Below are 15,163 nucleotides of genomic sequence, written 5' to 3'. Positions count from 1 at the left end.
CGCCCAGACCCCGCCGAGCGTTTCCGGGTGCGCGGCGGGGCCGGGCCGCAGCCGCTCGGGCCGTCCCCCGCTGTCCCCTCGCTGTCCCTCTCCGCCATGGACTTCTCCCGGTTCCTGTCGGACGAGTTCGAGGTGAAGGGCTGGGTGAACGCGGCGTTCCGCGCCGTGCAGCAGGAGGCCCCGGGCAAGGTGGACGCGCACGCCGCCACGCTGGTGATGAAGCTGCAGCTCTTCATCCAGGAGGTGAACAACGCCGTGGAAGGTGCGCGCTGTGCCGGGCGGGCCTTGCTCGGGTTCAGCTCGGCCCGTGTGCCCCCACACCTGCAGGTGCCACGGGCAGACCTGTGGCCACCTTGGCGATCTCGGCCTGGCCGGCCTTGCCCAGGCTAGAGGGATCCTCGCCCCGGTCTCGGGTCTTGCAGTTATTCACCGACGCATCTGCGTTCAGTGCTGGGAAACAGCTCCTGCCAGCGCTGGGTTATGTGGGATAACGGGGTAGATTTCTTTTCCGAAAGGGTTGCCCAGCACAGGCTGCCCAGTGTTGGAATCCCTGGAAGGATTACAAAGCCGTGTGGATGTGGCACTTGGGGACAGGGGTTAGCGTTGGCCTTGGCAGTGCTGGGGGAACAGGGCTGGACTGTTGGGAGCAGTTGGACTTGATGATCCCTTTAAACCTAAATGATCCCATGATAAAATACATACTTTAAAGATACAGCTGGAGATTTGTTGTTTGATGTTTTGCTTTGTTGTCTAGTGTTGGGTTTTTTCAAGTACTGAAGATTAGATAAGATAATTGAAAAACAGCTGTTCCTGCAAGGGCTTTCAGCCCTCCTCACTGGCTGCTCTGTGTTCCTGCAGAAACAAGCCATCAGGCTCTCCAGAACATGCCCAGAGTCCTCCGGGAAGTGGAAGTCTTGAAACAGGAGGCAACATTCCTGAAGGAGCAGATGATCCTTGTTAAAGAAGATATAAAGAAGTTTGAAGAAGACACAGCTCAGTCCATGCAGGTCAGTTCTTAGTGTTTATCTGCAAACTGTGAAATTCTGAAAGTTACAGAACTGTTCATGTGAAATAATATTGTGAACTTAAGATAGACAAAGCCTTTTAACATGAATGGTGGAGAGGTTGGGATACAGACCTATGTAGTCTACATGTCCTGAGGAGCAGCTGCTCAGGTGTTGGTCCAGAGCTGCTGGTACCTGGCTGGGGTGCAGAGCATTTTCAGGCAAAGTGGCTACCAAAAGAATAAGGCCAGAATTCAAACTAACCTATTGTTATTTAATTTTGAAAGAAGATTTTACATCTCTAGATTCTTAAAATCATTCCATCTTCTTGTAATAACGTAACCTGTTCACACATTTTTGTTTTTGAAATTCAAGCAGGAAGTAACTCCCAAGTATGCGTGACATTCATTTTTTGTTTCAGTGGGGGACATAATGTTGTGTTTTTTCCTTCAGGTCTTGGTAGAGATTGACCAAGTGAAGTCCAGGATGCAGTTGGCTGCCGAGTCACTTCAGGAAGCAGACAAATGGAGCACACTAAGTGCAGATATTGAAGAGACTCTAAAAACACAGGTAAATACTGAATCATTTGGTCTTTGTGCCTGGTGCTGATGCTGTCTGAGGTTGCCCTTGGTAACAGGTGCCTTTCCCCGTGGCAGGACGTGTCCCTGATTTCAGCCAAGCTGACGAGCATGCAGAGCAGCCTGGCCATGCTGGTGGACACGCCGGATTATTCAGAGAAGTGTGTGCACCTGGAGGCACTGAAGAACCGCCTGGAGGCCATGGCCAGCCCTCAGATTGTTGCTGCTTTTAACTCCCAGTCTGTAGGTCAGTAGCTCCTGGTGTCATTTACTGTTGGCACAGAGTTTATTGTCTTTAGAACAGTGTTTGGGTGGAGAGTTGGTGTCCTGAAAACTCCTGGCACTGGGTCCTGACCTCTCCTGGAATGTTCTGGGCTCTGCAGCTGCCTGCAGGCCAGTGCTGCTTTGTTTTTCCTATGGTTTGGGATACCTGTGGCCACTTCAGGGAACAAGATTACAGGATTTTGTGGGCCATGTGGATGTGTGAGATGGAGGAGCTGCTTAAATAACCAGAAGGGCCCTGAGGTGTTTTCTGTTATCATGGTGTTGTTGGTATAATTAGAAATTTGTTTGGAAGCGTTCTGACTTCCTGCTGATTTGTAAAAGTAGCTTTATAAATTCTCTTTAGAAAATGGGTCTTTTTGAACAGTTCTTTGTGCTGTTCCTTTCCTGTGCTGCTGTCAGCACTTCTGAAAAGTAGTTGTTCTGGTTGTTGACACTCATCTTTGTGCACCTTGGAGGGATGTGTTCCTGGAGGGATCTGGGGCTATGGGGTACAAACCAGATTTCTGAGGAGCCCGTGTTTCTGAGCTCTGTGCAATGAGTCAGTATGAGGCAAAGGGATCATTTTGAGGACAGGTGAAAGCAAAGCTGAGGCCTTTGTCAGGTATGCTTTAAGTTTGTAAGTGCTGGCTTGTTTCTATAAAATAATTATTTCCTTCTAGGAAATGTTCTGGCTTTATCTGGCTTTAATACTGGATGTGTTAGTATTATATGCTGTCTGGAAGTTGAATTCATTGCTTGTGTCTGCTACCTGATCTTGTTTGAGGGTGGGTTTCAAGCAGTTCTCCTGTTTGAGAAGATAAGCAAACGAGAGATGAAGTTGTCTCTCTCTGTGTATACTATTGTGCCTGCTCCCTTAGAAGAGGATTTCTTGCTCAGACTGATGTCTCACGCTCAGCTTTGAGGCTAATCCTGTTGCCTGTTATTTTGTTTTGTTTAGATCAGGCAAAAATGTTTGTTAAAGTCTTCACTGAAATTGATCGGATGCCGCAGCTTCTCGCTTATTACTACAAGTGTCACAAGGTAAGAGTTTAACATTTTAACATCGAGGAAGAAAATGGGAATTCTTGCTGGGCTCTGACTGCAGAGGGAGCTGCTGCCCCACGGATCTCAGCTGTGCTGTGGTGGGGGATGGCTCCTGTTCCTGTCTCTATTTCTTTTTTCCACTTCTCTTGCTGGCTCTGACCAGCTTTGGTTCTTCCCCGTGCAGGAGGAATTCTCCATTCGGGTGCTTGTGTCCCTCCCTGCAGCAGACACAGGATATTTGTGTTCTGCTTGATTTCTCTGTGCCTCATGGTTTTGCTTTGCTTTCTGTGCGCGTGGCTATGTCAGCAGTAACTTTATTACTGCAGCTTGCCAGCTGCTGACTTCTGTAAACTCTTTTCAGGTAAGATTAAAAGTTGGAATTCCAGACAGTTCTGTAGCCATAACCTGAGCTTCAAATTTCTCACATGACTGTGACTTTTGAGGATTAAGTTCAAGGCTGGGGCTTGCCAAGTATTTCAACTATTATTTGGGGGTATCAGTTGCAATCTCATTTTATGAGTGAAATACCAATGTTAATTAAATCTTTGAATCACTAAGGAGCCTCAAGCTACATGCTGAAAGTCTTTTCCTTCTGTGGTGCTGAATTATGTGTTATGTTGAAACGTGGAGAGGGGAACAAGGGTGAGCCTGAAGAAGGCAGAAGTGCGTGGGGGGTGCTGGGTTTGGCATAACAAAAGCAAGACCTGTGGCCTGCCAGTTTTTCTCTCAGAATTCTCTCTTCCCCATCAGGTGCAGCTGGTGGCCGTGTGGCAGGAGCTTTGCCAGAGTGACTTGAGCTTGCATCGCCAGCTGAGTGAGCTGTATGATACCCTGCTGGGGACCTGGCACTCACAGCTGCAGTGGGCAGCACAGGTGCACTCACAGCCTCCTGCTCTGGTGCTCCACCAGCAGCAAGGTTGCTGTGTTATTGACGTTAAAGCTGCCCTATCACTTTCATCTGTATCTTAAGTTAAAACTAATTTGTCGGTGTTTTAAGTGTGTTCTGTTGCAAGACATTTGAAATGCCTGACTTGCTTTATCACTTGGCCTGGAGGAAGCCCTCGAGGTCACACTGGACTGATGCATGTTACTCTGTGTGAGATATCTGAGGGCTTCTGCTGTCACCCCTTGGAGTCTGTGTGCTTCTTTTCCCTGCCAAGAATAATGTAAGATCAAAAAAGGTTTTTGTCCTTTGGTGAAATGAAGAAATAAGTTCATATTGTTGAAGAGTTTTTCATCCGTGAAGGGTAAGAGATTCTTATCTGCATGTCACAAAGCCAGTGTCAGTGCAAGGCCTGTGCTGCAGAGGAGCTCACTGTTTCCTGAAATGTATTTTTTCTGCCTTATGATTTGATGTGACTTACAGGTCAGATGTCAGGTTACATTTTAGCAGATAATTCTTTGAACTGGGGATTGTGAGAAATGGCACATGGGGCACAGCTCGTGTCACTCAGTCTCCTGTGTTGCTTCTGCTTTCTGAAAAACTCTTGGACCTTTTTGATGGTAAACCCAGCTTTTAATGCAAATGCGCAGAAAAGCTGATGAAAAAGTCACAGTGAAGGCTGTAAAAGGTTTTATGCTAGTGGAGTGGCTGATTCTCAGCTGATTACAGGCTTTCTAGCCTTTCCACTACTGACTTCTACCTGTCTGACCAGTAATTTGGTTTGTGATAGGATCCTATTTCTTCATATTTACTGATTCATGTTGTTTCCCAACACACCTGTGTAAACTGAGTGCTCTGTTTCAAATGCCCTCTTCTGCCAGGTGTTTTTTGAATCACTATAGTGCCTGTGTTCTTCTGAATTTGGTTTTTGACCTGTGCCTATCTTGTTTTCTTGGTGCTGTACTTGAAGCACAGCAGTAAATATGTACTGTCCTAGACTTGCAGTCAGGCTCTCCTGTGTGCTAGGGTTCTGAGTTTTTCACCCCTTCTGAGGTGTTTTAGCTTTGGAAGCTGCCTGCTGCTCTCTGCTGTGTGTTCTCTCAGGTCATGTGCTTTTGCCAGTAGCTGTTCTGCTGCTGCAGGTTTTCAAGAACCCCCATGAAATCGTGACTGTGCTGTTGATTCAAACCCTGGGAGCTCTGGTTCCTTCCATCCCCGTGTGTCTCAGCACTGCCATGGAGAGGACAGGCCAGGACACCAAGCTGGCCCAGCTGCTGGAGCTTCACGATGCCTCTGTGCACTTTGCCAAGGGACTGGAGGTGGCCATGCTGCCAAACCTGAGTAAGGCTCTGGCATTGAATCCTGTCATTCTGTGCTTTATAAAGTCCGTTGTGGCATTTTGTTTAGTTTTAGGTGGAGGGAGGGATTTTTTTTCTTCTGAGCAGTGCCCAGTTCCACGGCACTTGCACCTTTGTGTTTGTGTGTGTATCTTACACCCGAGCTGTTGACACAACACTTGAGTTTCCTGCAGCAGCCCTGTCCTGAGCATGCTGGCTCTGCAGGGTAAATAGCATCTAGCACTTCTCCTTTTATGAGCTTTACTGTTTCTTCTATCTCCCAGATGAGGAAATGTCTCCAGGGAGGCAGTGAGACTTATTGTGAGAGATCACAAAGCAGAAAAGTTGAGGAGTTTCCTGGAACTGTCACACCTCACTAAACAAGAGAGAACCTGCTTGAAGGCTGCATCCATTGGATGCTTGTATTTGATTTTGTAGTTTTTCTGTTGCTACTGGCTTAGGGTTTAATCAAGTGACAATGCCCAGTGTTTCCAGATCTGCCCGGTGCTTTCTCCTCCCTGGGATATTTGTCATTTTGGTCATGACTGCTGAGTAAATCCCACAAACCACAAAGCAGTGAGGTGCTGTGTTTGCACAAGTTTACACCAGACTGGAGCTGTTGGCTATTTATAGACCCTTATGAATTTGGTGGGGCCACTTCAAAGGCTGGCTATGGGAAAATCCAAAATTAAAGCTCATGGAGCATTCCTGATGCTGTGCTTCCTGTGTTTGGTTCCTCATAACATTGTCTTGAGCTGTTTAAACCCAGATTCTTCCTTGATCCTGTAAATTATGATTGCTGGGCAATGTCAGGGAGTGTGACTGTGTCTCTTGTCTGCCTGGTTGCGTACACGTCAGTCATTTTCCACCTTAATTTGTCGTTCATTATATAAATTACTAAAAAGGACTTGGAAAAATAATGCCAGATTCTAGATGATGGAATAGGAAGACCACTCTTGAACTGTTATCCGAGTGTGTTTAAAAAAAATCCCAAAGCCTTAATTTCTGTCTCTTTTAGTGTAGGGTGAGATGTTTAAGAAAAGAAATATCTCAAGAGTGGAAATGCCAGATGACTCAGCTGAGGAGAGTCAAACCAGTTCCTGTGTGTGTATGTGAGGGGAGGGCTCAGCTGTGATTCACAGCATAATTCCATTTGGAAGGGACCTTGGGAGATGGTCTGGTCCAGTCTCCTGCTCCAAGCAGGATCTGCTGTGAGGTCAGACCCTAGTGCTTGGGATACTCTTCAGTCTGGTCTTGAAAATGTCCAAGCCTGGTGATAGTGCTGGCTTTGGACAGACTGCTCCATTGCTTTCCTGCCCTCAGGATGTGAAAGTCTTCTCTGATACCCAGGACTCAAAGTAATTTTGGTTTGCTGCAGGTTTGAGTTTGGCAGAGCTTTGTGAGAGCAGCTGGTGTCCAGTTGTGATTTGATCAATAATCATTCAGCCCTGCTTTGTGTTTGGGTTGGCAGCTCCCTGCTCAGGCCTGGCACTGAGAGGCTGAGTCTGTGCTTCACGTTCAGCTCTGGTTGATGAACACTGACACAGTAGTGCTGAGTGAATTGAATTAGTGTCAATTATTTTAAGTGTGAAGTAGGCTCTCTGATAAATGAGGATTGCCCCTGTTTGATGCCGTAGGAGTAATGTGTTTCACTTCTCAGATGGTTTCAATTCTTCTGCTGTAGGTTGGAATGTTTGATAGATTTTTGTCACCCAGGCTGTTTTGGGTCAGTGAGTGTTAATTTTCCTGAGGCACTTGTTGAGGTAGAACATCTTGGTTTTAGGAAGCAGGTAGAGATAATAATCTTGTTTCTAAAAAAAAATAAAAACCCAGTCTGTGTAGTTGAGATTGAAGCTGTTGGGCAGCATTCCAAGCCTGTGCAGGCAGCCTGCTCTAGTGGGAGAACTGCATCTAGCTTGAAATGAGGCTTTTAGTAGCAGATTCATGTCTTTATAGACTAAACATCTGATTCTTTGTAGAGGACCAGAACCTGGTGAAGGTGATGGAGCTAGTGGAGGTGGTGTTTGCTCCATACAAGCCCTATCAACTCGAGTATGGAGACCTGGAAGAAGAGAATCTGCTCATCCAGATCAGTGCAGTGCCCTTGGTAATGTACCAGTCTTTGCTCAGCTGTACAGGGAGGGGCTGAAGCTTCCACTAAACACAGGGGTCTTTGTCACTGTTACTGCTCTCTTTGCCCCTCTCCTTTTTGGTTATATTTCCTTTTATTTGTAGAAGATTCTGCTGTTGGCAGAGCTGTTTTTCCCTGGTGAACAGAGGGTTTGGCAGCCTGGCTGTTGCTGCAGCTCGTGGGCAGGAGGGTGGAAGCACCAGGGTGGTTCTGCCTTAGGAGTTTGACCAGAATGGAGCATACCAGAGAACACTGTGTTGCACAAGGTGTGTTTTCTCTTTTGCCTGGAAGAAGAGTCAGGCTCAGCTTTGTTGTTGCTGTTGTTATTTAGGAGCATTGGGAAGTGATTGATTGTGTCCAGGAACTGAACCACTCGGTCAACAAACTGTTCATCCTGGCAGCTGGAGCCATTGACAACTGCGTCAAGCTCACGGATGGCCTGGGGGTGTGTGGGCTGCTGAAGGCCCTGAAGGCTCTGTTCTCAAAGTAAGGTGCCTTTAGGTACTGCTGCATTTATCCTGAGCAAGTTGTGAGTGTGCAGTTTGTGCCCAAGGACTTTGTAGTTTATGGGAAATGGCTGAGAGCAGAAAGTGTCTCTGACTACTGTGAACCATCAATATTCCTCTTGCTGCTTCATTCCAGCATAGGCTGTTTTCTAGAGGAAAAATAGAAGATTTTATGGCTAAATCAAAGGCTTGCCAACTGTTTTTTATTCTGGTGGGGCAGAGTTTTTGTTTTTAATAAATACTTTTGAAGTATAAAGTGTTTCTCAAAACAAAATAAGGCAAATTAGGCTGATGAAAATAGATCTCAGTGGGGGGATAAGTCTGGAGGTTGAACTTGATCATCTTGGAGGTCTTTTCCAACCTTACTTGTTCTGTGAAAACGCAGTTACTGGGATAAGTGACCTCACATTCAAGATCTGCCTGTAAGTGTGAGATACCCCACAGAGTGACGGTCACTCTTAGTTCTTGTCTTAAACTATCACTTTTCCTATACTGATTTACTCCTTATTCCTTCACGATACTGAAAGAGCTGCTCACCAGGTATGAATCAGGTATTGCTGCCCTGTGGGAAGGGGAAAGAGGAAAGCACAAGTCTCTGATCTCACCTTCTTTATAGGCAATTACAGAGCAATGTACCTGCCTCCAGCTTATGGGCATTATTAAAAAGAAAACGGGTGTGTGTAGAAAACAGAATGTTCCCTTTATCCATGTTCTCATCTGGGGAGTAACTGAGAAAACAAATTCATGAGATTGTTGTCACCATGTTCCTGGAGTTAGGGCCAAGTGATGTTGGAGTAGCAGGAGCCATATAAACCTTTCCTGGTCTTTTCTGGGAGATGGTCAATGTAGTGGTAACTAAAATGTCTTACTCCTTCCTTCTCCTGGGCAGGGAGAGCTCCTGGTAATCCAGAGGCAGCAAACTGAGGCAGCCACACAGCATCTTTTATGCTCCTTGTGTTCTGGTCTAGGCTTGGGTGTACTATGGCTGATCAGTTCTGCTCATCCACCTGTTTGGAGTGGAGCCAGTCTCTTCTGTACTCCCTTTAGTATTAATGGTTCTTGTTTTGCCCTTGCAGAAGTCTGGTGGAGCAAATCACAGGACATGTCTTTGTGCTACTCTCCAGCCTGTTCTCTTATGCTGGTGTTTCTCTCTGCTCCTTTTCTTCCTGCAGGTACACATCTGACTTCTCAAACACACTGCAGTCTATACGAAAGAAATGTAAACTGGATGATGTCCTGGCAGATTCCCTGTTCCAGGAGGACTGGACTGCATTCCAGAACTCTGTCCGGTAAAGGGTTTGGTTTTTTCTTTGTCTGGCTCAGAGCTGATTCTTGTATCAAAGCTGAAAGGGAACTGCTTGGGGTCAGTTTACACAAGTTCTCAGTGCAGAGCACAGGGCTGAGCTTGCTGTGCTGCAGTGCTGCTGGGAGCACTAGTCTCAGTCATGGGTTTCAGGTTGCTCCTGCCACGGGAGGGCTGTGGGGCTCCCCACCCTGAGCAAGGCTGCCTCTCGTATCACTCGTGATATTAGTAGCTCTTAGAATTTTTCTCAGTGACACTGAGCTGGCCTTCCCCACAATGACAAGAAATAGCATGGGGATAAGGCCATTGGGAAAAAAAAAAGTCAGTGTTATCAAATGGATGCAGAGTTAATCTCCAAATTGACTCTTGACAGATGTGTGGGCTGTGGTTTGGTTATGGCATTTCGTAATTACTTGACATGGGTCTGAGATGGGTTCTCTGAGGGGGGTCTGGCATTATCTGCCTCAAATATCACTGTGTGTTTTCATTTGTTCTTTCCCAGGATAATTTCCATTTGTGGTGAACTCCTTCATCAGTGTGGAGACTTTGAGCAGCAGCTGGCCAACAGGTGAGCACTGGTGACCTTAATTCAGGAGCTGTCAACATAGGAACCAAGCTGAAAGAAAACAAAGCCCAAAGTGCTTTGGTTGCATAGACCAGGGAAAGCCACCAGTGATTCCCCTTCCCCATGCTTTGACATGTCAGAGATGGGGCATAGACTGTTCTGCCCACTCGTGTTCCTGAGACAGTCCCAAGAATCTTTCTCCTTGGATACCTGTCTGGCCAGCAATGGGCTGCCAGATGGGGGTCAGGAAGGAATTTTCCACTAGATCAAATTGGCAAGATCCTCACCCTTGTGACATGGGGCATGAATCACGTGCTGAAATGAGGGTAGGCGTGCCTGACCTGATGGGTTCCCTGTAACCTGAGGAGTGTAGGCACAGGCAGCACGTGGATCTTGCTACTCCTTGTTGTAAGCAGTGCCCTGCTCAGCCTGGGGTTCCTTGAAATGCTTGGTGTGACTCGAGGAGAGCCCAGCCTGCAGTGCTTGGTGGGGCTCCACTGCCCTCGTGTTCAGACCCCTCTGTGCTCTCAGCACCTCTGCAGCTGCTGGGTGGCACAGTGGATGAGAGGATGGGCTGCAGTTGGAGTCTGTCAGTGAGTGCTCTCCCTTGAAGTCACTCAAGGGCTGTGCTGGTCCTTGGGCCAGCATGAGGACAGGACTGCCGAGTCCAGAGGATTCTGCTGGTGACTTTTGTATACTTGTTTTCAGGATTTTGTCAACTGCTGGGAAGTATCTCTCGGACTCCTACAGCCCTTGCAGTTTCTCTGGCTTTCAGGACACCAGTTCTGCAGAAAAGAAAAGCTCCATAAAAAATCCCTGGCAGGAATACAATTATCTCTTGAAGGAGAACCCGTCTGAGTATGCCAGCCTAATGGAAACACTTTATACTCTGAAGGTAGCCCTGGGGAGCCTGTCTCTATTACAGTGTGCTCTTGGGCCCATACTGGGTAGATGACACCTGGATTCCCCCTCCAGTCTAATGACTTTTCATGCTTTCCCTGGGCTGTGTTCTAAAGAGACAGTGATACACAGAGAGATGAAATGTCCAAACCTAGGAAGTCTGGACTCATTCCATCTCTCCCCAGATCCTGGCTCTATTTTGTGAATGTGTCCTTATTGGCTCAGGTGAGGAAGATTTTATCACAGCAAGCATTGGGAAGGTGGTGTTGGAGCCATCTCAAATTCTGGAGCCCACACACCTTCTGAGGCTTTCTCTGCCACTAAGGCTTTGCTGCCCTGTCCAGTCTGAAACAGAATTCTGCAGGACCATTCATGCATGGATCTGTGAACAGGGTAGAATTAATATAACTTTAGTTATCTTCTTGTGGATCTTAGTAATGTTTGCCATCATTGGTCACAGGGAGTAGTGAATTCAAGCTTAAGAATTTTATTTCCTCAAAATGTTTTGATTTATTTTGCACTTGGTTTACCTGCAATTTCTGTGGTTCTGCCTTCAGTGTCATGTGTTTGACTTTAAACCTTGACTAAACCACGTAGAACTTAATTCCATCCAGGGCACCAGTTGTGCCCTCTGAGTAAAAGGCAGCTCTGCCATCTTCTCTGTAAAGTTTCTCAGTATCCAGCACGTGCCAGAGCCTGGGGAGGCTGGAATGTGAAGTTGATTCCTTGTCCTGCAGTTCAGTGAACAGTGGCAGCTTCTGTCTTGAATAGCTGCTTGGAATAGGTAATTCCAAAGGAAGCAGGCTGTGCCATCACAGAGCAAAGCTCTGCTGCACAGGGATGGCCTCACAAAACCTCTGTAAGCATGTTAAGACAGCCCCTCCGTGGCCACATCAGTGTCTGTGAATGTTTTTGTGTGTGTGTCAGGAGAAAGGCACCAGTAACCACAACCTGCTGGCATCGTCCCGAGCTGCCCTGAGCCGCCTGAACCAGCTGTGCCATCAGCTGGCCTTCGACTCCGTGTTCCTGCGCATCAAACAGCAGCTGCTGCTGGTTCCCAGGATGGAGGTGGGCACTGGGGGCCTGGGGCTGTGCTGAGCAGGCAGGGTTTGCCTGGGGGATCCCTTGGGTCAGCACTGCTTCTCTGTCTCCTGCTCCGAATGGTTCTCTCTGGTGCCACATTTCTCCCACGAGCTGCAGGCAGTGGGAGTTTCCCTTCCCTCACCCACGGCCTTTGCAGCACAGGTGTTTGAAGGCTCAGGTGTTTATTTGGGGTGCTGCTTTTATGACCCGTGTGAGCATGTTTCCCACAGGGAGCTGGCCAGAAAAAGGGTGGGTGTTTTGGGCCTGAGGGATATCATGAACAGTTTTCTCACCATCTGTGCTCTGCTTCCTAGAATCCCTTGGGTAGTCACACTTCATGTTGTTGGGTCACCCCTTTCTGAAGTAGTGACAGGCTTCATGCTCTGAGAAGTCAGGAGTTCATCCTGCACTTTCTGCCTTACAGGGCTGGAGTTCTGGTGGCATTGGTGAGACCCTGACAGATGACCTGCCAAACTTCAGCCTGACCCCTCTGGAATATATCAGCAATGTAAGAGAACTCAACTGTCTTTCTGCTCTAGAAAACAATTTGCTGGGAACACTCCAGAGAGCAAAGATTTGCTTGGAGTAGCAGTTCTCTGTACAGGTCTTTCTTACCATGAGTGTTTCAGTGACTGCTTCTCTGACCTTGTGAAAAACTATTTCTTGTACCAAGTGTAATGATGCACGAGAGCCAATCTGTACGTGAGTGAGTGGCTGTCTGGCTCAGCTCTGCTTTTTATTTTATTTACTGCAGGTGACTTTTTTTGTAGGAGAGGACTTGCCTCACATTTGTTCAGTGACTCAGCTTTTGATGCTTTTATTCTAGATCGGGCAATACATTATGTCACTTCCTCTGCACCTTGAGCCATTTGTCACTCAGGAGGATTCTGCTTTGGACCTGGCATTGCATGCTGGAAAACTGCCATACCCCCCAGAGCAAGGTATGGTGAGATCAAAGGCTTGGAGTGTTTGGGGAAAGCTTTCCCATCCTAACATTACATGGGTGGGATGTGTTACAGTGACAAAACCATTGGAGATCCCTTTCCTATTTCTGTTTCTTCCAAGAATCCTGGGTAAAACCCAGGAGAAGCCTCTAAGTAACGAGTAGAACATTTTTTGGTTTTATTCACACTGGAAACTTTGACTTGGCCTGTGTGAGTTTGGTGTTTGTTAAAATGATGGTTTGGGGTCTGAAGAGTTCTGTTGGGTTTTGGCTCCTGTTCATGCTCCAGGGTTCTGGCCTTACCTGCTGTGTCCCTAATCCTGCTGCAGGTAACAGCAGTAGCCACCTGATGCCTTTCCCTGCAGGCTGGCAGTGTACCTGGTGTGCTGGGCTTGGTCTCTTTATGGTGCTATTATTTCCACAGACAGTGAAAAAAGTATAGAGCTTGGTATTTACAGTCTTCCTGCAACCTTCCAAAAACATGCTCTTTACTTCAGGCTTTTGCATTACTATTATGTCACCTTCAAGCGTTTACATGTTGTAATGGCTTGATAATTTTCAAAACACTAATGAACACAGACTGACTTCAGGGCTGGGAAAAGAATTCCTGTGAATCCTTGTCACTGCTGTGGCTTGCAAACTACTCCTGGAAGAGGATCCTGTAGGAGGTGCCAGGCAGTGTCCTGTCCCACTGGTCACCCATCAGCCCTTTGGCAGTGACTTAGCTGCAGAGTGATCCAGGGGAGTGTTCTGGGTCTGGAGCTCGTCAGTGGTGTACAGTACACGGCTGCTTTGATTGCTCCAAAACCAGCTGATGAACTCTGCCTGGGTGTCCTGAAGGAGCAGTTCAGGTGTTATTAACCAGTGATGGTTCTGTGTCGTACAAACACAGCCAGGGCGGGGTTTGTGTGTGTGCAGAGCTAACAGGGGCTGTCTGGCTGTCTGTCTGTGCAGGGGATGAGCTGCCTGAGCTGGACAACATGGCTGATTACTGGCTGGGCTCCATTGCCAGGGCCACCATGCAGACGTACTGTGAGGTCATCCTGCAGATCCCCCAGCTCACAGCACACTCCACCAAGCAGCTGGCCACGGACATCGGTGAGCACGGGCACGGTGTCCTGGGCACAGCTCCCGTCACACAGGCTGCTCTGTCACCTGCAGGGCTCCTGCCTGGTGGTGCTTTCCAGCTACTGCTGGTGCCTGTGGGAGGCAGCTCTTGGTGACAGGGTTCCCTCTGCCACCAAGAACATGGAGATCTTTCATTTCATACTGTCTGCTTCAAGTTAAATACGAATTTTCCCTGAATTTTGCAGATTATCTCATAAATGTGATGGATGCCCTGGGCCTGCAGCCCTCACGGACATTGCAGAACATCGTGACTCTGCTGAAGGCCAAGCCAGAGGAGTTCCGCCAGGCTGCCAAGAGCCTGCCCCGCAGGATGGCAGCTGGCATTGCAGCCATGAGGGGCCTGGAGGGCTAGCTGTGCCCTCCCTGCCTCTGGCATTGTGGCCATGAAGGGTCTGGAGGGCCAGCTGTGCCCTCCCTGCCTCTGGCATCACCACCATGAAGGCTCTGGAGTGCCAGCTGTGCCCTCCCTGCTGCTGGCATTGCAGCCATGAGGGGCCTGAAGGGTCAGCTGAGCCCTCCCTGCCCCTAGCACACCTGCTCAAGGACTCAGACTGGTTTTCATTTCTGCAAGGACAGTGAAAAGATCTCTGGGGATTTATTTCAGACTAACTTTTAATAAATATCTTTGTCTAGGCAAAGCTTGTTCCATTTTTCCATCTTTAGAAATAAGGAAAGATGTCCTACAGCCAAATTTCCTGAAAACTCTTGATGATCCTGAGTAGATTGAGGAGTGCTGGAAATGTTCTGCCAGGTGCTGTAGAGTTCATGCATTGTGGCAGCTTTTTCAGAGAATTTAATCTGCTGTATCTGAGGTGATGGGGTAGATGCAGCACAGAGGGGGTGGCCTGCAGGCAGTGGCTACTGCTCAGGGTCAGGAAGGGTCTCTTCATCTGGCACTTGAGATTTGATGAAGCTCAGCCCTCAGAATAAAACCAGCTTTGCAGGTTGCTCCTGGTGCGATTTCACCCTTCTACTGAACGCATGGGAGTTTGTAAGGAATTAAGGAAAGTGGTGCTTTCTTGTAGAATTTACTCCTGTTTGTTACACAGATTTTTGTGAAACAGCTGGGCTAGGCTTAGTGTGCTTTCCTAGGAGACAGTGGGGTGGAATACAGGGAGGCCCCAAAACTGGAATGCCAGCTGAGTCTGGAGCACCTGCACTGCTGCTGCAGTGAAATCCCTTTGCCCAGCTGGGCTCAGGCTGCTGTGGGTCCAGCTGGGCAGAGCTGGGCTGGGACAGGACTGGAGCCAAGCACTGGAGACACTTCCCACTTTTATGAGATGTCAGACTGCTCCATGAGCCAGCTGTGACTGGAATGCTGAGCTGCCCCTGTCCTGCAGAGAACACTCTGTTCCCTTCACTCCTGCTGTAAGGAAGGTGAAGCTCTCCAGCTGTGCCTCTCCCACCTTTCCCCTGGCCCAGCACAGCTGGGGAGGGTTTTGGGGCTGTTCCTTGTTCTGCTGCTGTTGGCCTGGGCTGGCAGCCAGCTGGGGC

At 48.1% G+C, this 15,163-nt stretch overlaps 1 protein-coding gene across 2 annotated transcripts; it reads left to right on the top strand.

The window, feature by feature from the left end:
• The first annotated feature begins 41 nt into the window (after positions 1-41).
• On the top strand, positions 42-14,301 carry COG7 (component of oligomeric golgi complex 7). Of its 2 annotated transcripts, XM_062503503.1 has the most exons (18): positions 42-262; positions 859-1,007; positions 1,458-1,574; positions 1,661-1,829; positions 2,805-2,887; positions 3,641-3,763; positions 4,916-5,114; positions 7,090-7,217; positions 7,573-7,727; positions 8,920-9,036; positions 9,553-9,618; positions 10,324-10,510; positions 11,443-11,583; positions 12,023-12,106; positions 12,425-12,539; positions 13,496-13,639; positions 13,855-14,016; positions 14,121-14,301. In XM_062503503.1, the coding sequence occupies exons 1-18, from the start codon at positions 97-99 to the stop codon at positions 14,246-14,248; spliced, it is 2,433 nt and encodes an 810-aa protein (XP_062359487.1). In that variant the 5' UTR covers positions 42-96; the 3' UTR covers positions 14,249-14,301. The 2 variants fall into 2 exon arrangements, with proteins under 2 accessions (XP_062359487.1, XP_062359488.1); XM_062503504.1 differs by having other exon boundaries at positions 13,855-14,261.
• Positions 14,302-15,163: the final 862 nt, after the last annotated feature.

This window comes from Cinclus cinclus, chromosome 16, assembly GCF_963662255.1.
Source record: "Cinclus cinclus chromosome 16, bCinCin1.1, whole genome shotgun sequence".
NCBI classification, from domain to species: domain Eukaryota; kingdom Metazoa; phylum Chordata; class Aves; order Passeriformes; family Cinclidae; genus Cinclus; species Cinclus cinclus.
The sequence above is the reverse complement of the archived record's forward strand: the minus strand, read 5'-3'. Positions and strand labels throughout refer to the sequence as shown.